The sequence below is a fragment of the Vicia villosa genome, unplaced genomic scaffold, assembly GCF_029867415.1.
Source record: "Vicia villosa cultivar HV-30 ecotype Madison, WI unplaced genomic scaffold, Vvil1.0 ctg.000048F_1_1, whole genome shotgun sequence".
Classification (NCBI taxonomy): Eukaryota; Viridiplantae; Streptophyta; class Magnoliopsida; order Fabales; family Fabaceae; genus Vicia; species Vicia villosa.
The window spans coordinates 1,653,852-1,679,265 of NW_026704980.1; the positions used below are offsets into that span (position 1 = coordinate 1,653,852).

The following is a 25,414-nucleotide window of genomic DNA, read 5'->3' on the forward strand; positions in this document are numbered from 1 at the left end:
CCTTCTGGGAAGTTTCCCGGAAAGCGTGTGAGTGAGGTCAAAGCATGCTAAAAAGACTCGTGTTGGTTTGTGGGGTCAGTCGATCATCCCGAAAGCAGTCTGGGGCGTTACAGGTTGGACCTCCAAGCCCAGCTAGGAGACTGCCAGGTTTCTTGAGCGGAAATATCGGAGGTGCGTGAGTGCCCTCTGTCCTGGTTAACCGCTCCGAAGTTCCAGGGAGACGCGGTCTTTTAGGAGCCACGTTGGCTCCGTATTATTCGGAGGGTTGGATATGAAGGAGCCCTGCGAGGAGCAGGGTCCTCGGCGATGAAGGTGCTCGCGGGGAGCGTATGTGTTGGGCGCAAGCTAGCTCGCGGGAAGCGTGATGCCGAGGATCGACTGACTCGGAGGGAGAAGTCTTGTCGGGCTCCATATGGTCCGTGGATACGGTCTTGCCGAGCATGTCTAAAGTGGGCACCCTAGACACAGGTGGGCCATGGAGGAACCTGGGCCTCTGAGGTCTACTAGGCCGAAACTATGTTGGGCCTAACCTTGGCCCAGTCCAGAACAGAAATATTGCTGGTTTTGGAAATATGAAAAATTGTTCTTGTAATTTTGGTTTTTCCTTTATAGTGTATTATGACTATAGCAAGCATAGCCCGGCTTGATGGTTTGGCCAAAATTATGGCTAAAAAGAGGGAGAAAGAGTTGTTGTTGTTGGTGTGTACCCTTGATGGGGAGTTTTAATTCTATGAGACAGGGGGAGTATTGTGACTGTGATAGGGGGAACATAATGCTTGTGTTTTGATGTTAATATTTCTCAGTTATGTTTGTGTCTTTTACTGTGTTGTTGGTTCTGTGATGTCATATAGGATGTCATGACATCTGATCTCTGGTGGTATTCTAAATTATGTAAGAGTGTCAATTCTATCTATGTGTGGGAGGTTGGGTCTCTCTGCAAGGGTTTGCTGCGTATAACTCTGATAAATTTCTTATGCATTATTATGAAGATGAGTATTTGAAATAATGTTGATTGTGAATCTCTCCTAATAATGTTGATTGTCATTTATAGATCAAGCAGTGCATTGAAGATTGAATTCTCTAAAGATTTGTTTCAAAGTTGAAGAGATAATAGAATATATGATTTGCTTAATTGGATGTCAAAACCTTTTGCCTTGCATTTGAAGATTTGATTAGATATGATTGGAAAGATGAGTCTAAACCTAAAAAGATTACAAAGTTGAGTCTAAACCTAAAAGATTACAAAGTTGGGAATAAAGATTAGTACCTTTAAGAGTTTCATCTATTCTTTGTGATCCTCTCATGTATCACTTTGATACTAAGTTGGACAGATTGTTATTTGTTCAGTGTGATTCACTCATGAGCTTTTAAGCAATAGTGTAATTTGTTTAATTAGGAAGTATTTTTTTCTTTCAATTGTTATTGTTGTTGACAATCACAGGTGTGTGATTAAGGGAAGTGAGAGGGAGTTCTCATATCTAGGAGGTTCCTAGGTAGAAGTTGCATAAGGTACTGATTAGGTGATAAGTTATAAACTATGGTTGTTTAGCTTTGAACTAATACTATCATAGTGAATTTTCTTCTTGACTTGAATACCCTCAGAGTATGTGAGTTCCATCAAACTGGGTTAACAATTGATTGTGTCTTTTACTTTCTACAATTTATTTCTGCATAATTTATTGTTTGATAATGTTATTATATTAGTCAAATAATGTCTTGACATTTGTCTTAACATTGTGTTTTGATGTTGTGACATCAGTCTCAACATCGATTTGAAAGTGCCAAAATTTTATTTATTAATAAGAGCATATATTTTTATTATGATTTATTTGACTCTATTGCCTTAAATTATACGTAAAAAAATAATAATAATAATAAATAAAGTGTTGATTGAATAGCATTGATTGGAAATTTAAAACAAACATTTTTTTAAAATTTTTTTTATTACATACAAACCTTTTTTAAGAAAAGTCGTGCATTTATTACATTAATAAAAGTAAAAAATTTTAGATTTGAATTTTCTACACTTTTATATCTTTTATTAAAAAATTGTAGAATAAAAAAGGAAAAAGTGAAAAAAGAGTGAAAGTTTATAAGAGACATGAGATGTAGATGACCATAAAGAGAAAACAAATAAAGTTGTTAATTTTTATGAATTTTATTTTAAATTTTCAACAAAAACATTATATTTATTTATGATAATATGCATTACAATTAGCAGGCCCAACCCGTCAACACTTGTAATTTCCTATGAAAATAAAATTTATAAACACTTTTATTTTTCTTTAAGCTTCCTATGTGGGACTTTAGTTTTATGCTTTCTTAAAACATGCTACCAAAACCAAACATTACTCTTCAACAACCTTACATGTTCTGCAGCAAGATATCACTACAAACATGTTCAGCAGTAAGATATTGCTTGAACTGATCATGCATATGCAAAAGCTTCTGCTTGGTATATGCAGATTCTGGAAGCGATGATGCATATGCAAAAGCTTCTGCTTGGTATATGCAGATTCTGGAAGCGATGATGCATATGCAAAAGCTTCTGCTTGGTATCATGTCACTTACCATCATAGTTACTACACTACACCCATTTTAGTTGTAGTCACTTGAGAAATAATGCCAACAAAAACAATTTACAAGTTGTAGTTGTACCCATTAATTAACATGATCATGCATACATGCATGCACCTTAACAGTCACAACTGAAACCACAAAAGATTGAATCATCAATCATAATTCTTAAACTACTAATAACATTTTAGTATGATTATTTCAGCATGCAGTAAAGTTTTTTAGAGTTTATAATTGCATCTGTGTTTTATCTATCATCATAAGCAACTTGCAGTCATTTTCCGATCAACATGTTTATGCTTTTTGACATCAATTATTTTTCTAATTCAGAATTTTTATTTTTTGGAACTGCAGGCTGCCATAGTGAGTCTGGCTGAATATTTTTTGTGTGCTTGGTAGTTTGTGTCTATCGTGTGTGCGTGTATCTGGACTTTTATTGCAGTTGTTTTGGTTCTGTTTCATATTGGAGTGGTTGTAAGTGGCTTGTGTCCATGTTGTCATAGTGTTAACCATCTTCAATATGAGAATCAAACTTGTTTTGGACTTTTTTTTTTGAAATAACTGCTTTATTGTAATATCATACGTGAATTAATCTTTAAATACATATCAACCTTATATTCTTTAATGGCGTCCAGTTTCATTGTAGTATATAAGTAAATTTATGCATTAATTAATTATAAGTTAATTTCATTGCAGTAAATTTCATGAAAGTTTCAAAACATGCAGTATATAAAAGTTTGAAAATATGAAAGTTTCCATGCAGTATATGAAAGTTCTATCTTGCTATATTCAGGTACTGTCATGCATTATTGGTTCTTGCTACATGAGAGGAAGAAAAGCTTTCTGAAAATACACTTGGTGCATGTATGTTGCATGTTTTTAAAGTCCCACATCGAAACTGATTCAAGAAATAAAAGTGTTTATAAATATCTTTCAGACTTCAGTTTTCAAAACTTCAAATAATGGGCTTTGTGAAAAGAAAATGGGCTTCGAGAAAGTTTATTTTCTATTTAAGTGTCTTAAATTATTTTGATGTATTTTGAAAATGGTCTAATCTATAAATTATAAATTTTGATGTCATTTTTTCTTGTTTTTTCCTCTTATCAATTTTCAAAATTAAAAGTTAAAAATCAAAACCTCTAAAATCTATTTTAGTATTTTTTTTTTTTTTAACTTTCAAGTGAAAAATAATTTTCCAAAATTAAACTTATTATTTATAAGTTTTAAAAACTAAAATTATTTTACAAAACCAAATCAAGCATAAATATATTGTTGGAAAAAAATCTCCTACAGTTTTAGTGAAGGTTTGGAGGATATTTGCAAAGAATTTCTTGTTGATATTACATTCACATCTCTTGGTTTCAATTTGAGACTCCTGCAACACCATTCAAGGTAAGTCATTTTGTTAAGGTAAGTCATTTAAGTGCATATTTGTATTCAAGTTTGACAAAATTCATGGTTGAACTGTGATTTTGTTGAAGCTTCTAAGTATAACTTTTAGCAAAATCGAAATAGCTCATCGAGACGGTCAATCTCAGTGTGAATCTAAACATGCACAAAGACACCCTACCCTAGTCATAGGGACGATGAATACTTTCAAGCAGAATTTCAGAGGTAGGGATGAATACTTTCAAGTAGAATTTCAGACTTCTTCCGAATTATTGGTTGAAGTCCCATTTGACAGAAAGTTTACAAGACAGAATCAAAATCCTTGGCCATAACAACAAACTTTTTGTGTGGGTGGTTACTTTAAGGATGCTAGTGCAGATGCAACATTTCGCGATATTCGATCATGTATTGGCTCCTGCAAGAACACGGTTTTTATTTTTGACAATGAAAATAAGTTATATTAAAATGAATTGCATTAGAATTGTATATGGATTACCTGTGTCAATTGCATCTCAAACTTTGATTTTGTTATAGTCTCGTATAAGAAAATGTACCTGCCAAGAAAAATAGTATGATGCTCATCTATATGAAAATGTTGGGAGGAACATATTGGATTTATACTCTTATGTATATTATTTGAAGTGAAAATAGAAACATGAAACATTGAAAGTAAACATGCCTTATCTTTCCGCCTTATGTGACAACATAATTTGGCAGAAAAAGAAAGCAAAACAGAGAGGGGATTAATGCCTTATCTATGCAAAATTGAGTAGAACATTAAATTTCAATGTATAAACTACGTTTAAACTAAAAAGTTATAAATTCTAGCTTCAAATAAAATCAATTATGGAGGCAGAATCAATTCTACTTTAAAAGAATCACTCTTTATCACAAACACATGTGCACACTATTGTATCTAATGTTGCAGTTGAAGGTGTTGTTGTTGCTGGAAAACTTTAGGAACAGAATAATTCTAATCTTGGTTATGATGCCAACAAAGGTCAGTGTTCCCCATTTTCTTTTTCGTTGTTGTCGTGTTTAAATAGTTTCTTTTGTTTGTGTTATTATTATTGATTATGTTGTCAACTATTTTTCTTGCAGCTTTGTAATTAGGTAAATATGTAGATATGGTTAAGTCTAAAATTATTGATCCATTGAAGGTGGTTAGGACCTTCTTGGTTGACATAACCAGGTAGGATATTTACAAATTAGCAGTGGATACTAAAGTATTTGGTATGTTATATAACCACTTTGCTTACCATCATTTTTCTGCAGTGTATCGTCTTTGATGATAACAACCGAAGTTATTGTTTCTGAACTCCCAAAAGAAGATAAAGACAGTCCTACAATGCCTGACAACATGGGTGGTATGGATTATTAGCTGCTATGAAGACTTGAATTAAAGTGGTGTTTCGCCACTATTATAGCCTCTCTTTTTATATTTGACATAAGGCATTCATGTAATCATAATGAGAGATGAAAGTTGTAGGTGGGAAGATTTGTGATTGTTATTGTATATGATATGATTGAGATATTCAGAATAATTTGCATTCCAAAATAGTTAGGAATTATTCCCTTCATAAGTTGTCAAATGAAACCAAGGTCTCAATTAAATTCTTTCCCAAAAAGGTTGTTTTATTAATACTTTTAAATTGTTGATTTTTTCCGACTAAGTATTAAAGTTGTTGATTTTTAGTTTATATCTTTTAATATTTATTTATTTAATATTTTTTAAATATTTATTTTTATTTATGTTTTATTAAGAGTCATAAATATTCTTTAATATTTGGTGAACACTCCGGTACCCTTTAGTTTAGTTGGGTACTGGTACCCTCAACCAATCAAATATGATAATTCAATGCCATGTCATATTTTTAATTTTATTTATTTTAAAATAAATAAAAAATTTAATAGAATTTACACTAAAGGTACACGTACCCAACTACTTATCATGGGTACCTAAGAATTTACCTTAATATTTTTATGTTATATTAAGAGTCATAAATATTAATTTTTTTAAATCTCCTCCACATTTTTTAGACGTAACACCAACTTTCCACAGCCACATAATTTCTTTGCAACGAAAATCAAAATTTAAAATAGTCTCTAAAAATAGTCTCTAATATTAATAATAATTAATAAAAATATTTGTAACCAAAAGAAAAGATTTTTATTGAGTTTTCTTGATAACTGCATTTTTATAATACGTTTTAATATTCTCTATTACAAATTATAATTAATACCAATAATATTCTCTATTGAAAAAATAATATTTGTGTACGGGGTAAAATATATTTAATCCATGTATTTTTATAAATGGTGTTATTTTTATAAATGGAAAAAAAAATCTATTATTTATCTAAATATTTTTATATTCAAAAATTTAGTATTGATCCAGATATTTTTGTAAATGATACCTAAGCATAAATAATATTTGTATACGGGAAAAAATCTATTATTGATCTAAATATTTTTATATACGAAAGATGGTATTTATGATCCAAATATTTACGATCCAAAAATGGTATACAAGAAATAGTCTATTATTGAAAAATTTATTTCAATTAAAATAAATTTAAAAATATACTTGAAAATGTGTGTTATTGAATAAAATAAAATACAAAAATGTGTGTCACTTATCATTAACTTTAATTTAATGATTTAAAATATAATTATATTATATTAATATATGTCATTAATAAAGTTTATACAATTAAAATAATATTTGCACAATTAAATATTAGAAAAATTATTTGTTATTGATGTCATTTCACAATTAAATATTTTATATACAAAAAATGGTAGTTACGATCCAAAAAATTTGATTCAAAATTTGATTTTGATTTAAAATAAATATATTATGTAAACAAATTCGCGTACCAAACCAGTACCCGTGCGTACGCACGGGTATCCCGCTAGTTAAGATTAAACATACATCAGCCAAGAGAGAGAAAAATACTTTTCTAAAGTACTCCTCCACTACCCAATTTTCAATGCTGTATTATTAACCCACTGCATTTTAATAATATTATATTTATTTTTTATTATTATAAATATTTTAATGCTTTTTTATAATTGTGGAGTGTTGACCGTTCTTTGTCCACTCTAGTATTTGTTTTTTGTGCAAGATACATCCAATAGAAGACTATGCTGGCAATTCAATAATATTGATAGCAAAATAAATTTAGATGTCAAAGATTTGTATCTTTCCTACCAACTAATTTAGAGTATCAACTAAAATTAAAAATTTAGGCGATAGTTTGTTTTGATTTTTTTATTTATTTTTGTTATGTCAATTCAGTTTGGTTCAATTACCTGAGTACAGCTGAACCGTATAATTCAATTTTATAATATAGGAGAAAAATGCCATGAAATGGAACAGTGTCCTGATGTAAATTTCAAAAATTATAATATTTGCCTAACAACAAAACCAATTTAACATTTGTTTTCCTACAAGTGCAACATTCTAAAGCTGAACCAACCACAAGTCAACAGAATTACAGCGGCAAAACACAAATTACTCGAGCATCTCATGTGGAGTGTACTACACAAAAGGAGGGACCTAATGAGACTAAAAAAGAATATGAAGAATTTGTTTCAACAAATTTAGAGACGAATTCGCGAGATCGTTGAAAAGTTCTTATCAACATGCACATCCACCCCTCTGCTCATTCTCGGGAGTAGCAGCAGCCTCTGGAATAGGTTGAAAATATCTGCAAAGGATAATGAAACATTGAATTCAGAAATCAGTTAAGCAACCATCTGTTCAACTCTTATCTTGATTGCAACACATGCAGACTCATCAGTTTTATTATTTTCAGAAGCCCTAAGACTCTCTTCTCTCCTATTGTCATTACATCCGCTAATAGAAACTGGAATAGTGGCTGCTATTGCCTTAATAAAGAAACTAGGATAGCCTCGCAGTATTCGTAGCAGATTTATCAAAATCGGTTATGCTTAGCATTACACCGTTGCTATCGCTGTTATTTGACAATACTGCTTATAAGTTTGTAAATGTTTATGGAGAAGCTAAACGAGAAAACTTAAAATACACATGGTTATTGCAAGATCATTTCAATTTTCAATGAATACTTGGAAAAGTTTAGCCAAATTGACTTTATCCCTATATTATCAAGTTGATTAGTTTTAATATGTCTAGTTATCAACATGCTGTCAACCTATTGTAATTTGCTTATAAATGCTATAAGTATGGTAAGATAACTACAAACTGAAGTACAGTTCTCTGGTTTATACACTACACTAAGGCCAGCTCTAACTATTATTGCTATTATACAAGAATAGCAAGGAAAGGAAAACATATCTTGGCATTTAATTTCATACTCATAAGAGCAGCAAGTTTGCGTCACACGTTTGAGAGAAGCATAATTTTTAGGATGAATATATGTATCATTCATTTTGATTGCGTTGGTTCTCTTATTCCAAAGTTACCCAATCTCAGAAAATGGATTTTGAGATGTGAGGGTTTGCTTTTTGTTAAAAGTTCCACACCGGACAATATATGACCTGAACATGTGTTTATAAGTGGGGGCAATCCTCACCCTAAAAGCTGATTTTGTACATTCTTAACACTTTTTCTAATTTGCAGGAGGATTGGCAGACTTAACTGTGTTGCTTACTAGCTAAGGATTCCTTAATATTATAGTAACTAGCTTGTAATTAAACTCAAAGGAAAATGTCTAGGAAGTAAACATAATTGGGAAAAAATATAAATTTAAAACAATTAAAATCATGTGTTTGTGTGTGTGTGATATGTGACATTGTGTATCAGCATGCAAATCAAAAGCAAATCTTACATGTCCTGGTCACGCTCATTGGCTAAAGCAGTCTTGGCAATACATAGGAATGCGGCATCAACATTGTAGTCCTCTTTTGCTGATGTCTCAAAGTAAGGTATATTACCTTTTGAAGCACACCAGTCCTTAGCTTTCTTTTCAGAAACCTGTATAGAAAATAATTAGACCCTTGAGCAGGAGACGAAGAAATTTATAAGTGCAATAGCATTTTCTTACCACTCGACTATTCCCGCCATCAATATCAATTTTGTTTCCAAGCAATATAAATGGAAAAGTCCTTGGATCAGAAGGGTTGGCCTGTGTCAGAAAACATTAGTCATAACCAAAGCCTATCTGCAATGGTAAAAGAAAACGAAAAATCCAAAAGTAAAGGCTGTGTAATATTTTGAAAAGGAATATGAATGTTCATAGGGAAATCAAAGAATGTAGAGACTCGAGCTAGCCATCTAAACCAAAATAAAACGATAATCAATGACCCAGAAAATGATGCATCCTCGCTGGAAAAATTATAATAAGTTTGTCGGCTCAACGAACTTCAACATCCGGAAGGCTCAAATCTTTTCAAACAAAAAATTCTACCCAGAGCAGTACAATTACATAGCAAATCATGATGTGTGTGGTATATTTGATTCAATAAGAATTTGAATGTTTCGTTCACCCAGAAAAAAATCATGCTCCAAGTTTTACAAACTACTTCACAGAAACTCAAAGAAGACGAGAAAAGGACATCCGGACTTGCTAAATAACAGCAAAAAGACAATATCAAATTAATAAAACAAAAAGGCAAAAACTAGCATCAAACTCTGATTATTGGAATCCATGAATGTAATAACATGTATCTTAGTATAGTGAACCAAGTATCTGCAAGTAAAGAAGAAAGTCATCTAAGGTTCTGCTGTCTTAAAGCAGTGACAGCCTGTTCAGTGTCGCATTGGCACCAGGCAGTTAAGCCTTAAAAGCATGTAACATGTTGTGTGACATAGGTTAGTTTCGGACAGATGTGCAAGTAAAGAAGAAAGTCATCTAAGGTTCTGCTGTCTTAAAGCAGTGACAGCGTGTTCAGTGTCGCATTGGCACCAGGCAGTTAAGCCTTAAAAGCATGTAACATGTTGTGTGACATAGGTTAGTTTCAGACAGTTATTAACTGTCTCAGGGTTAGTTAGAGTAAGTAAAGGTTAAGGATAAGCTAATGTACAGATGCCTATAATCTGAACAATCAAGTCCAATTTTGAGAATCAATAAATACGTGAAAATTCTAATTCTATCATTTTTCTTCCTTTTTTCTTATCATTAATAAGGTATCATAGAGGTCTAGTTTGGAGAACAAAGAAAGGAAAACTGACTAAGACAACCAGTGAAGGATGGAAAATAGTTGCAATGCTAAAATGTGATGTGTACCAACAGGGCCCTCTTCCAAAGGAAATGGGCCAAAACCACCAATAATGAGAAGATTTAATGCTCAGAGAAATGTGGAATGAGACTGATAACTAGTTCAATAAAATTGTGTGTGGAGGAAGTAAAAGCTGTCCGTGAAGTGACACTATAGTACTAATGGGCCAGGTCCAGTTTAGCACAGATATTTGGAATGCTGGAAAGGGAGATTGTTCTGTATTATGCTGCAGGAGGGGAGTTTTTGGTCCAGCCCAAAAGAAAAAGGCATTCTTTGGTGAAACAATAGTAGGCCAAGTCCATCTCAAACAGTGGGACCATGCTAGCATATTGGATTTATTCATCCTTCACCTTGAGGACAATGTGAAACTTGTTAGGGGGAGTGTTGATAGGCTCGTTATTAATGCGAGGGGAGGAAATAACATAATCCCTTATTTAGAGAAGGGCAACAATTTGGGGAGGTAGGCAAGACGGTTTCTTGGGTTGTCTAGAGAGTAAGGAGCTGACCGTTCTCTCTGGTTCACCTCTGTTTTCCATTTTCGTTTGTTCAGTTATTCATCCATTTCAGTTTCCTTTGTTGTTTTCTTTACTATTTCATTCCTAAACATTGTAAGAGGACACATCCTCTGTTTATTTTAATAAAAAAAAATCAATTTTCAGTGTCCTTCCCTTATTTCTTAGTTAGTTCCTATCCAACACCAAACAAATATGAGCATGCAAAAACTATCTCCTATCATAGAACATGTTTGAAAATCAAAAGAAGACAAACAAGCTATGTATGAATTACATTATGCCATATGCTCTTGTAAAGGAAGACTAATTAAGGTAGGAAAGGTATAAGCAGTCTCCTAGGATGGTAATACTTATACTGGTCCCAGACATAAAAAAATTAATAATAATAAATAAGCTATATTTTCACTATTGTTTAACCTCACAAGAATATATGAAATAATAAAAGTAATAACAAAGCTATATGAAATAATTGAAATCAATCACTGGCACTGCTGCAATTAAAAATTTGAAGTTTAAAAGCCATATTCAGATCTAATTAGGAACCCTACACATGAAGGAAAGAGGTTCTCCATTACCATCATAATTTCAAAGCAGCTATATTCAGAACTTGTCCCACAAACCATGAAGGAATCTTTTTATTAAGAGTTATAGCCTATAATTTATTTCAACTTAACATTTGAAAGAGTGTAAGATGACCAAGGCTATCATGCAAATCACCCAAAGTAACAAAATCAGAAAAGTAGAGAAGATATAGCAAAACCTGTTTGAGAAACTCTTCGTGCCAGTTCTCAAGTGTATCAAATGACTTCATGACATTAACATCATAGACTAGAACACAGCAATCTGCCCCTCTATAAAATGCAACACCAAGACTTTGAAATCTCTCTTGCCCTGCAGTGTCCCATATCTACAGCCCAGACACAAAAAGCATTTAAATATACACATCCTAGATAATGCTAAACCTAAATACAAAATAGAAAGAATAATAAAATACCAATGAACTAGAAAACCCACTTGTAGAGTAACAAGTCTGTCATCAATCTGCAGTTCTTTGGTGACAAAATCAGCACCAATTGTAGCTTTATATTGCTGACTAAACTTCTTGTGCACATATCTAAACAAGTAGTAAAGGCCCACAAATGCAAATTTCACAAAAGGATAAAGTCTTCCAATAACCTTAAATTGATCTAAGCCAAACAATCATATATTTTACAGAAGCATTATATTTAAAGAAACTCAGCAGCATTATATAGGTATCAGCCTAATTCTGTGTTAAATCACATTCAATGCTAATAACAACACATTTTAGGGTAGTGTTAAAAAAGCCATAATTTACCAATGATTAAGGATGGTAGTTGGAATAACAGAAAAGAGTAAGGAACATTCGTACCTACCTGCAATAGTCACTAAGCATGTCAATTCATTGATTATATCAAAAGTATTTTCAATATATTACCTCTAATATTAATGGCTCATGATAGATTCAGCTGCTCTGAAGTGAGACACAGTTTTATATAAAAGCCTTATCCCACTATGCGGGGTCGGCTATATAGATCAACTTCCATCATAATGTTTTATCCACGACCATACTTTTATCCAAATCATTAATCTCGAAATCTTTCTTAATAATTTCTCCTATAGTTTTTCTAGGTCTTCCTTCACCTCCAGCTGTTTGACTCCTGATTTACTCTCCTTACCACAGAATCTACGAGTATTCTCTCTACATGCCCAAACCAAACCACCTAACCCTATTTTTCACAATATTTTCCACAATCGCAATTGAGACTGCATTAAACCTCAATTCTCCACAATATCAAAAATCGTAAAAAACTACACAACCATTACTATGATTTAAAACCCGAAAGAGAGTTGCATCCTAACATGATAAATTAAAATATTGGAGTATTGTGGTAATTAATTGATTGCGAAATTAATCGTGGTTAACAAATCATATAAAGTACTTAACTTCAACCCCCACTCTCTTATAAAAAAAATCCCAAATTTAAATTAAAAGAAAGAAATCAGTTGAGAATCAAATAAAGCAATAAAGTAACGGCACAGGATACTGATTCATCAATGAAGTTTTTCCAACCCTAACAAAAAGAAAGAAGTTAGAAAATCAAAAAGGGAAAGAGAATAGAAACCCTAAAAAGGGTTGCGGTTAGGGTAGACTTACCCACTGTCTCCAAGAACAATGACTTTGAGCAAAGTCCGTCTGCGTAATGCCATTGATTGATTGTGGATTATTAGGGATAAGTGAGGATTAAGGGATTTGAATATGTATTTATAGTTGTGGAATTGAATTGAATTGAATTTGGATCGAGGTTTGAGTTTAGAGAGAGATGGGAGAGAGAAAAGGGAAAAGGGGCGCCAATTTAGATCGATTCGTTTTTTTGTCCCCTGCAAATGCTGTGCACTGTTTCTGTTTCGCTGTTACACACTTGCATCGCTTTCAACGTCCTATCATTCTTTTTCTTTTTTTTTTAGGTTTTGTAAATTGATTCATTAAATTGCCGACCTGATTAATTAATTAATTAATTAAAATAATTTATAATTATAATAAAATTTGAGAATGTTAACTTATGCATTAGGGTAGGGTTGGGAATTAGTCAAGTCGAATAGAAATTGCCTCAATTCGTTATGAATTCGTTCAGCTTAAATATTGACTCAAGTTAGTCACCAACTTTTTTTAATTTAAATTTGACTCGTTAGAAATTCACAAACAATTTGGTACTACTTGTTATGTTCATCTCATTAGGTTCAACTCGTTGGCTTCACGGATTTAAAAATCATTTTTTAAAGTGTATTCTTTTTATAAATTTGACATTTTAAATTTATATATATATATATATATATATATATATATATATATATATATATATATATATATTAAAAAATATATAAAATAAAATAAAATTTATAAGATTGAAATTTATACGACGTTGACTATATTTGTATAATTATCTTCTAGAAATACTTTGTTCACTTGAAAAATTAAATTTAAATTATCAATTAAAATTGTTAGATTAAAAGAAAATATAGGGTTAAGATTTGGAGCAAATCTTTAAACTTACTTTTAAAACAATATAAGTCATCTCATATATAATTTTCTCTAGAAAATAGAAAATGCCGCAAGGACGTCCCTTTAGAGAAACTAACTCATATAATTGTATATGACTATTGCATCTAACGTTAAGTGTAACATTTGATTTCACGCTAAAGTAGCCACACTTCTAATCCTATGTGCTAATTGTCTAACAGGAAGGTGAAATCTCTTCGGCATATGTTCCTGACCTTATCACACCAACGACAAGTGTTAAGAGGATGTCTCTCAACGACTCAATTGAATCTTCGGTGAAAACTCTCGGGGAAGGGGACATGTCGTCTACTAGAGTGAAAAAGGTTACAAAACGGGGAAAAAATCAACAGTCTAGACATTTTAATGTGCATCTACACAACAAACTTTTTGTATATTGAAATCAATGATGTGAACAACAACACTTTAATGCATTGCGGATGCTTAATGTTTTTGCTAACCCAATCATTTCAACAGAACCATCATGGTTGGGTCTTTGTATGAACTATCTTATAACTATTTGTCATTTTGTTATTGCATTTACATGCAGTATATGTAAGGTTGTATTGTAAAGAGGATTCTTTTCCCCTAAACCTCAAGTTTGTAACTTAAATCTACAAACTTTTGTCTTTATTTTCTGTGAAACTACACTTTATGTTCTGTTTAAACAGAATGATACACTTTGTTTGTATGTAAACAGTTGCGGATTCAGAAATTTTCTTCGGTGGGAAAAAAAATATTTTATATATTTGATTAAAGAATATTTTATGATTTTTTAAAATACAAAAAAAATCAAATATTTTTTTTATTTACAACAACACCATCAAATATACTAGTTTTCATATTCTAACAATGTTTTATGACTTTTTTTCATTGTCAACAATACTATCAAATATATTAGTTTATATATATATATATATATATATATATATATATATATATATATATATATATATATATATATATATATATATATATATATATATATATATATATATATATAGAAACTCAATAGTCATTTAACAATTCATCTTTTATACGGTTGTGCATTCTATTTTTCACAAAATTCCTAATGAATAATTTCTTCTCAACAATAACACATGCTACAAACATAAATCATTTTTAGTAAAACTTATAACAAAAAAAAAGAATTCTTCCAAACTTACTTTTGTAGCAGAAATAAAAGGGTAAACTTAAATGTATTAAAATAAAGTAATTAAAGAAATAAAAGACAAAATATATAATTTTAGCATTAAAAATCAAAATTTTATAGGTTGAAGTAAAACGACTAATAGAAAGTCAAAGGAGAATATGCTTAAAAATTCAGGAGTATAAATGTTGTGGAGGTTTTAATTAAAGAGCTATAATATGACTTTATGGTAATTGAATAAGGGTAATTTAATGAATTTAATTAAATTTAATGGGGGGTTGAATAAATAATACTATAATACTTTAAATAAAATTGAAAAAAATTTGTGGGGGCTTGAGCCCCCATTCTAGTATACATGGATCCGCCCCTGGCCGCGCGCGCAGCCACTCAACCCAGATCCACCACGTACATCGACCCTCTGCCGCATACGCCTCAAGCCTGTCCTCGATCCTGCCATCCCTCCGCCTCCCTCTGATGTCATCACCGAAGCCCTCCTCCGCGACTCTAACGGGAACGATACCCCTTTTCACTCTTTCCTTTGTATTTGCAATTTATGTGAGGTATTTCTGACTTTATTTCAGGTTTGAATGATATTTTGGGAGTGAGTTTATTCAATATTTGAATCGGATCTTGGAACAAGTTTGTCTTTGGAGTAAGAGATATGAAGTGTGGTGTTGGTATTTTTGTTCTGCTATGGAGAGAGAATGAGAAAGAAGAAAGGGAATTTGAATGTATAAACCTCCTTCTCTTAGTCTATTCACGGTAGTTTCCTCTTCTTCATCAACAACCATTTGTCGCTCATTCATCAACAAACCTGAGTTTTGAGTAAATGGTTCATACCATAAATGACATTTGAAAATGCATTATCAAAAATTTGGGTTATGAAGATTTAGGGATTAGGTTAAACAACGATGGCTTAATGAAAAGGTGACTAAGTAAGTTTTTTTTTGGATTAGGTTTAATTCTAACCCTAAGGGTATAATTGTCCAAGTAAAAGTGACTAAACACAGGTGGAAATAAAAAATAATGGAAAATCTGAAAAACATTGACACATCAGCATTTTTGGTGACTTGGCATGTCAAAGGTTTTAAGAGAGACTTTTTCCAAATGTGGGGGGAATACATGTGATTTTTTTTACGGAGAGTTTTTTTGAAAAGGCCCATTATGGCAGGGTTAAATAGGTACTAACCCTTATTGTAAAAAAATAGGTATTAACCATTTATATTATTAATGATGAAAAAACTGCATTATGTCAATATACTTTCAATTTGCTTCCTTTAAACAAGTCAAGCTTAAACAGGTCACGTCACCATTAAGAAGGACTTAATTCATCATATATAATAGTCTCTAATCTATTTTTCCTTCCCACTTGGTATTTAAGTGTGTTAAGCAATCCACAATATGTAATATACATATTGTAATACAGTTGTTACATCATTTGGTCGTAGTATCATAGTGTTGGAACACAAGTTCAAAGATACCACTTTATATTTCTCGGTTGGTCAGTAATTTGTCACGGGTAGCTCTGAATTATATTTTTTTACGAAGCCAAATGTGTTTCTAATGTCGGTTCCGATAGCTCAAAGTGTGGTTGTACAATTGTGAAAAAAAATATGGTCTCCCTTGTGCTTGTGTCATATCTGAGAAGATGAAAGTTGTTTTCCCGATACGTATGGACGAGGTCTCTTGTAACACCCATTATCTACCCCGCAATTATAAGCGAAAAATCAGAGTGCATTTAAAAATATTCATCAAAGATGGGATGTCACAATTCGACTTAACCAAACAAACATACTTATATTGCACTTAATAAAGATACATAGCATTCGGAACAAAACTTCATTCACCACTTACAACTTAAACTTATAAACATCTTTCAATTCAATTTAACACAAACGTCATCATAGAATACAATAATCAAATAATAAAGACTAATCCCCCGAGTGCTACGTATCAGAGCAATAGACACCAACTCGACTTGCCGTAAAGCAACATCAAGACTTCACATAAACGAACTCGAACAACCATGGCTAATCTTGAGTGTCTGCCCATTTCCCATGGTAGGGGAAATATCAGCAAAGGGGTGAGATATCTTACAATATAAAGGAATGCATGATAAATTAAATAATATAGGAGATATAGATCATACATAATTTCACCACTTCGCATCACATAACATATTACAACAAGTTTCACCGCAAAACAACTTATCAATATAATACAACTCTCAAAACGGCAACGAGGTCATTAATCACATATTCAAGTATACAAGTATGATATCAAATACGTCACCACAAACACCTCGTTATCTCAACAAGCCAAACACAATTCAAATGCAATTCAAATGCGACTCAAATGTGACTCAAACTTATGCATATGCATGTGGTACCATTGGAGTAAAACTCCCGTCTCAAACAGTTTGCCATTGGGCCGTCTCAAACATTTGCCACAAGGGTCGTCTTAAACAATTGCCACAAGGGCCGTCTCAAACAATGCAATGGATGCGACTCAAATGATGCACATCCACAAACACAACTTAAACCACTTAATCAACTTAAACGACATAATCAACTTGAACAACATAATCAACTTAAACAACATAATCAACTTAAACAACATCAACTCCATGCCAAGGTTCTATGGCAATAACCGTATCATAGTAATTTACCACATCTCAATCATATCATCACATCATATTGACATACAACCTCTATTCAACTTCATTCTTATCAACATAATACAACTTATCAATAGTGACCATAGGGTCTACAACAAACAACGACAAATTCATCATGTTATAGCAACAATAACAATTCAACATATTGCACAACAACGACAAACATCAACATGTTACAACAACAACAACAATTCATCATGTTAACGACAAACATCAACAGTTCATCACATTGCCAATAACATCAACATATTCATCATATTCCTTAATTCAAGTAATCATCATAATACGTTATATTCAACTTCATATATATTGTTAATTCATCACATGGCATCATCTTCAACTCATACATATCAAATACGCACAATTAATCGCATATAGCATATAACATCTTTATCAATTATGCATATCATCACATACATCATTATCTCATCATGAGGAAGGTACATATCATCATCTCAATAACATTGCATCATCATAAGAAAACATACATCAAGTTATACTACAACACAGTTATGTCAATTCATCACAAAGAGCATACTTCATACGTTAACACAACATAGTTCATCGCTTAACCCTAATAAACATAATAGGAAACTATATCATATGAATCATTTTATTGCATCATGGTATAGTTCATTGCGTTAGCTTTCCAACGCTTCGAACGGCGCCTAAAACGGAGTTACGGATCAAAAGTTATGGTCCTTACAAAATCTGTCAAAAATGGACATCAGCAGGTCGACGCAAAGGAATCTTCAGGTCGGCGCAAAATGTTTCTATCCCCCTCGGGTATGCGCACGCTGACCCAATAGGTCGACGCATTCATCAGAAACCCATATTTTTGCCTTTTTACGCTGCACAGGTCGACGCAAACCTTTGTGTAGGTCGACCTAAGCTTCGTAGAAACCCTAAAATCACCATTTTTCTTCCCTAATCCCCTCATACAGCACCCATTAACCCATACACCATTTATATATATATATATATATATATATATATATATATATATATATATATATATATATATATATATATATATATAGAAACTCAATAGTCATTTAACAATTCATCTTTTATACGGTTGTGCATTCTATTTTTCACAAAATTCCTAATGAATAATTTCTTCTCAACAATAACACATGCTACAAACATAAATCATTTTTAATAAAACTTATAACAAAAAAAAAGAATTCTTCCAAACTTACTTTTGTAGCAGAAATAAAAGGGTAAACTTAAATGTATTAAAATAAAGTAACTAAAGAAATAAAAGACAAAATATATAATTTTAGCATTAAAAATCAAAATTTTATAGGTTGAAGTAAAACGACTAATAGAAAGTCAAAGGAGAATATGCTTAAAAATTCAGGAGTATAAATGTTGTGGAGGTTTTAATTAAAGAGCTATAATATGACTTTATGGTAATTGAATAAGGGTAATTTAATGAATTTAATTAAATTTAATGGGGGGTTGAATAAATAATACTATAATACTTTAAATAAAATTGAAAAAAATTTGTGGGGGCTTGAGCCCCCATTCTAGTATACATGGATCCGCCCCTGGCCGCGCGCGCAGCCACTCAACCCAGATCCACCACGTACATCGACCCTCTGCCGCATACGCCTCAAGCCTGTCCTCGATCCTGCCATCCCTCCGCCTCCCTCTGATGTCATCACCGAAGCCCTCCTCCGCGACTCTAACGGGAACGATACCCCTTTTCACTCTTTCCTTTGTATTTGCAATTTATGTGAGGTATTTCTGACTTTATTTCAGGTTTGAATGATATTTTGGGAGTGAGTTTATTCAATATTTGAATCGGATCTTGGAACAAGTTTGTCTTTGGAGTAAGAGATATGAAGTGTGGTGTTGGTATTTTTGTTCTGCTATGGAGAGAGAATGAGAAAGAAGAAAGGGAATTTGAATGTATAAACCTCCTTCTCTTAGTCTATTCACGGTAGTTTCCTCTTCTTCATCAACAACCATTTGTCGCTCATTCATCAACAAACCTGAGTTTTGAGTAAATGGTTCATACCATAAATGACATTTGAAAATGCATTATCAAAAATTTGGGTTATGAAGATTTAGGGATTAGGTTAAACAACGATGGCTTAATGAAAAGGTGACTAAGTAAGTTTTTTTTTGGATTAGGTTTAATTCTAACCCTAAGGGTATAATTGTCCAAGTAAAAGTGACTAAACACAGGTGGAAATAAAAAATAATGGAAAATCTGAAAAACATTGACACATCAGCATTTTTGGTGACTTGGCATGTCAAAGGTTTTAAGAGAGACTTTTTCCAAATGTGGGGGGAATACATGTGATTTTTTTTTACGGAGAGTTTTTTTGAAAAGGCCCATTATGGCAGGGTTAAATAGGTACTAACCCTTATTGTAAAAAAATAGGTATTAACCATTTATATTATTAATGATGAAAAAACTGCATTATGTCAATATACTTTCAATTTGCTTCCTTTAAACAAGTCAAGCTTAAACAGGTCACGTCACCATTAAGAAGGACTTAATTCATCATATATAATAGTCTCTAATCTATTTTTCCTTCCCACTTGGTATTTAAGTGTGTTAAGCAATCCACAATATGTAATATACATATTGTAATACAGTTGTTACATCATTTGGTCGTAGTATCATAGTGTTGGAACACAAGTTCAAAGATACCACTTTATATTTCTCGGTTGGTCAGTAATTTGTCACGGGTAGCTCTGAATTATATTTTTTTACGAAGCCAAATGTGTTTCTAATGTCGGTTCCGATAGCTCAAAGTGTGGTTGTACAATTGTGAAAAAAAATATGGTCTCCCTTGTGCTTGTGTCATATCTGAGAAGATGAAAGTTGTTTTCCCGATACGTATGGACGAGGTCTCTTGTAACACCCATTATCTACCCCGCAATTATAAGCGAAAAATCAGAGTGCATTTAAAAATATTCATCAAAGATGGGATGTCACAATTCGACTTAACCAAACAAACATACTTATATTGCACTTAATAAAGATACATAGCATTCGGAACAAAACTTCATTCACCACTTACAACTTAAACTTATAAACATCTTTCAATTCAATTTAACACAAACGTCATCATAGAATACAATAATCAAATAATAAAGACTAATCCCCCGAGTGCTACGTATCAGAGCAATAGACACCAACTCGACTTGCCGTAAAGCAACATCAAGACTTCACATAAACGAACTCGAACAACCATGGCTAATCTTGAGTGTCTGCCCATTTCCCATGGTAGGGGAAATATCAGCAAAGGGGTGAGATATCTTACAATATAAAGGAATGCATGATAAATTAAATAATATAGGAGATATAGATCATACATAATTTCACCACTTCGCATCACATAACATATTACAACAAGTTTCACCGCAAAACAACTTATCAATATAATACAACTCTCAAAACGGCAACGAGGTCATTAATCACATATTCAAGTATACAAGTATGATATCAAATACGTCACCACAAACACCTCGTTATCTCAACAAGCCAAACACAATTCAAATGCAATTCAAATGCGACTCAAATGTGACTCAAACTTATGCATATGCATGTGGTACCATTGGAGTAAAACTCCCGTCTCAAACAGTTTGCCATTGGGCCGTCTCAAACATTTGCCACAAGGGTCGTCTTAAACAATTGCCACAAGGGCCGTCTCAAACAATGCAATGGATGCGACTCAAATGATGCACATCCACAAACACAACTTAAACCACTTAATCAACTTAAACGACATAATCAACTTGAACAACATAATCAACTTAAACAACATAATCAACTTAAACAACATCAACTCCATGCCAAGGTTCTATGGCAATAACCGTATCATAGTAATTTACCACATCTCAATCATATCATCACATCATATTGACATACAACCTCTATTCAACTTCATTCTTATCAACATAATACAACTTATCAATAGTGACCATAGGGTCTACAACAAACAACGACAAATTCATCATGTTATAGCAACAATAACAATTCAACATATTGCACAACAACGACAAACATCAACATGTTACAACAACAACAACAATTCATCATGTTAACGACAAACATCAACAGTTCATCACATTGCCAATAACATCAACATATTCATCATATTCCTTAATTCAAGTAATCATCATAATACGTTATATTCAACTTCATATATATTGTTAATTCATCACATGGCATCATCTTCAACTCATACATATCAAATACGCACAATTAATCGCATATAGCATATAACATCTTTATCAATTATGCATATCATCACATACATCATTATCTCATCATGAGGAAGGTACATATCATCATCTCAATAACATTGCATCATCATAAGAAAACATACATCAAGTTATACTACAACACAGTTATGTCAATTCATCACAAAGAGCATACTTCATACGTTAACACAACATAGTTCATCGCTTAACCCTAATAAACATAATAGGAAACTATATCATATGAATCATTTTATTGCATCATGGTATAGTTCATTGCGTTAGCTTTCCAACGCTTCGAACGGCGCCTAAAACGGAGTTACGGATCAAAAGTTATGGTCCTTACAAAATCTGTCAAAAATGGACATCAGCAGGTCGACGCAAAGGAATCTTCAGGTCGGCGCAAAATGTTTCTATCCCCCTCGGGTATGCGCACGCTGACCCAATAGGTCGACGCATTCATCAGAAACCCATATTTTTGCCTTTTTACGCTGCACAGGTCGACGCAAACCTTTGTGTAGGTCGACCTAAGCTTCGTAGAAACCCTAAAATCACCATTTTTCTTCCCTAATCCCCTCATACAGCACCCATTAACCCATACACCATTTACCATTTATATATATATATATATATATATATATATATATATATATATATATATATATATATATATATATATATATATATATATATATAGAAACTCAATAGTCATTTAACAATTCATCTTTTATACGGTTGTGCATTCTATTTTTCACAAAATTCCTAATGAATAATTTCTTCTCAACAATAACACATGCTACAAACATAAATCATTTTTAATAAAACTTATAACAAAAAAAAAGAATTCTTCCAAACTTACTTTTGTAGCAGAAATAAAAGGGTAAACTTAAATGTATAAAAATAAAGTAATTAAAGAAATAAAAGACAAAATATATAATTTTAGCATTAAAAATCAAAATTTTATAGGTTGAAGTAAAACGACTAATAGAAAGTCAAAGGAGAATATGCTTAAAAATTCAGGAGTATAAATGTTGTGGAGGTTTTAATTAAAGAGCTATAATATGACTTTATGGTAATTGAATAAGGGTAATTTAATGAATTTAATTAAATTTAATGGGGGGTTGAATAAATAATACTATAATACTTTAAATAAAATTGAAAAAAATTTGTGGGGGCTTGAGCCCCCATTCTAGTATACATGGATCCGCCCCTGGCCGCGCGCGCAGCCACTCAACCCAGATCCACCACGTACATCGACCCTCTGCCGCATACGCCTCAAGCCTGTCCTCGATCCTGCCATCCCTCCGCCTCCCTCTGATGTCATCACCGAAGCCCTCCTCCGCGACTCTAACGGGAACGATACCCCTTTTCACTCTTTCCTTTGTATTTGCAATTTATGTGAGGTATTTCTGACTTTATTTCAGGTTTGAATGATATTTTGGGAGTGAGTTTATTCAATATTTGAATCGGATCTTGGAACAAGTTTGTCTTTGGAGTAAGAGATATGAAGTGTGGTGTTGGTATTTTTGTTCTGCTATGGAGAGAGAATGAGAAAGAAGAAAGGGAATTTGAATGTATAAACCTCCTTCTCTTAGTCTATTCACGGTAGTTTCCTCTTCTTCATCAACAACCATTTGTCGCTCATTCATCAACAAACCTGAGTTTTGAGTAAATGGTTCATACCATAAATGACATTTGAAAATGCATTATCAAAAATTTGGGTTATGAAGATTTAGGGATTAGGTTAAACAACGATGGCTTAATGAAAAGGTGACTAAGTAAGTTTTTTTTTGGATTAGGTTTAATTCTAACCCTAAGGGTATAATTGTCCAAGTAAAAGTGACTAAACACAGGTGGAAATAAAAAAATAATGGAAAATCTGAAAAACATTGACACATCAGCATTTTTGGTGACTTGGCATGTCAAAGGTTTTAAGAGAGACTTTTTCCAAATGTGGGGGGAATACATGTGATTTTTTTTTACGGAGAGTTTTTTTGAAAAGGCCCATTATGGCAGGGTTAAATAGGTACTAACCCTTATTGTAAAAAAATAGGTATTAACCATTTATATTATTAATGATGAAAAAACTGCATTATGTCAATATACTTTCAATTTGCTTCCTTTAAACAAGTCAAGCTTAAACAGGTCACGTCACCATTAAGAAGGACTTAATTCATCATATATAATAGTCTCTAATCTATTTTTCCTTCCCACTTGGTATTTAAGTGTGTTAAGCAATCCACAATATGTAATATACATATTGTAATACAGTTGTTACATCATTTGGTCGTAGTATCATAGTGTTGGAACACAAGTTCAAAGATACCACTTTATATTTCTCGGTTGGTCAGTAATTTGTCACGGGTAGCTCTGAATTATATTTTTTTACGAAGCCAAATGTGTTTCTAATGTCGGTTCCGATAGCTCAAAGTGTGGTTGTACAATTGTGAAAAAAAATATGGTCTCCCTTGTGCTTGTGTCATATCTGAGAAGATGAAAGTTGTTTTCCCGATACGTATGGACGAGGTCTCTTGTAACACCCATTATCTACCCCGCAATTATAAGCGAAAAATCAGAGTGCATTTAAAAATATTCATCAAAGATGGGATGTCACAATTCGACTTAACCAAACAAACATACTTATATTGCACTTAATAAAGATACATAGCATTCAGAACAAAACTTCATTCACCACTTACAACTTAAACTTATAAACATCTTTCAATTCAATTTAACACAAACGTCATCATAGAATACAATAATCAAATAATAAAGACTAATCCCCCGAGTGCTACGTATCAGAGCAATAGACACCAACTCGACTTGCCGTAAAGCAACATCAAGACTTCACATAAACGAACTCGAACAACCATGGCTAATCTTGAGTGTCTGCCCATTTCCCATGGTAGGGGAAATATCAGCAAAGGGGTGAGATATCTTACAATATAAAGGAATGCATGATAAATTAAATAATATAGGAGATATAGATCATACATAATTTCACCACTTCGCATCACATAACATATTACAACAAGTTTCACCGCAAAACAACTTATCAATATAATACAACTCTCAAAACGGCAACGAGGTCATTAATCACATATTCAAGTATACAAGTATGATATCAAATACGTCACCACAAACACCTCGTTATCTCAACAAGCCAAACACAATTCAAATGCAATTCAAATGCGACTCAAATGTGACTCAAACTTATGCATATGCATGTGGTACCATTGGAGTAAAACTCCCGTCTCAAACAGTTTGCCATTGGGCCGTCTCAAACATTTGCCACAAGGGTCGTCTTAAACAATTGCCACAAGGGCCGTCTCAAACAATGCAATGGATGCGACTCAAATGATGCACATCCACAAACACAACTTAAACCACTTAATCAACTTAAACGACATAATCAACTTGAACAACATAATCAACTTAAACAACATAATCAACTTAAACAACATCAACTCCATGCCAAGGTTCTATGGCAATAACCGTATCATAGTAATTTACCACATCTCAATCATATCATCACATCATATTGACATACAACCTCTATTCAACTTCATTCTTATCAACATAATACAACTTATCAATAGTGACCA

General features: G+C 32.5%; 1 protein-coding gene and 2 long non-coding RNA genes across 4 annotated transcripts; 1 reads left to right on the forward strand and 2 right to left on the reverse strand.

Moving 5' to 3' along the window:
- Nucleotides 1-4,156: 4,156 nt before the first annotated feature.
- Nucleotides 4,157-5,361, reverse strand: LOC131623013 (uncharacterized). The gene is made up of 3 exons (XR_009290069.1): nt 5,226-5,361; nt 4,463-4,520; nt 4,157-4,381 (listed from the first exon to the last, which is right to left on the reverse strand). It is a non-coding gene; the product is annotated as an uncharacterized LOC131623013 (long non-coding RNA).
- On the forward strand, nt 4,157-5,372 carry LOC131623014 (uncharacterized). The gene is made up of 3 exons (XR_009290070.1): nt 4,157-4,966; nt 5,068-5,158; nt 5,242-5,372. It is a non-coding gene; the product is annotated as an uncharacterized LOC131623014 (long non-coding RNA).
- Nucleotides 5,373-7,330: 1,958 nt separating this feature from the next.
- On the reverse strand, nt 7,331-13,138 carry LOC131623054 (ras-related protein Rab7). Of its 2 annotated transcripts, none has more exons than XM_058894081.1 (7): nt 12,859-13,138; nt 12,749-12,775; nt 11,697-11,796; nt 11,443-11,589; nt 8,997-9,077; nt 8,794-8,926; nt 7,331-7,679 (listed from the first exon to the last, which is right to left on the reverse strand). In XM_058894081.1, the coding sequence occupies exons 1-7, from the start codon at nt 12,909-12,911 to the stop codon at nt 7,573-7,575; spliced, it is 648 nt and encodes a 215-aa protein (XP_058750064.1). In that variant the 5' UTR covers nt 12,912-13,138; the 3' UTR covers nt 7,331-7,572. The 2 variants fall into 2 exon arrangements, with proteins under 2 accessions (XP_058750064.1, XP_058750063.1); XM_058894080.1 differs by having other exon boundaries at nt 8,781-8,926; nt 12,859-13,136.
- Nucleotides 13,139-25,414: the final 12,276 nt, after the last annotated feature.

Excerpts from the sequence above, each read along its gene's own strand:
- LOC131623054 (XM_058894081.1), bottom strand. The coding sequence starts at position 12,911 with ATGGCATTACGCAGACGGACTTTGCTCAAAGTCATTGTTCTTGGAGAC. Across the intron at positions 12,776-12,858 it reads ATTGTTCTTGGAGACAGTGG|GGTTGGAAAAACTTCATTGA; the intron begins GTAAGTCTACCC and ends TCTTTTTGTTAG. Across the intron at positions 11,797-12,748 it reads AAAACTTCATTGATGAATCA|ATATGTGCACAAGAAGTTTA; the intron begins GTATCCTGTGCC and ends CTACTTGTTTAG.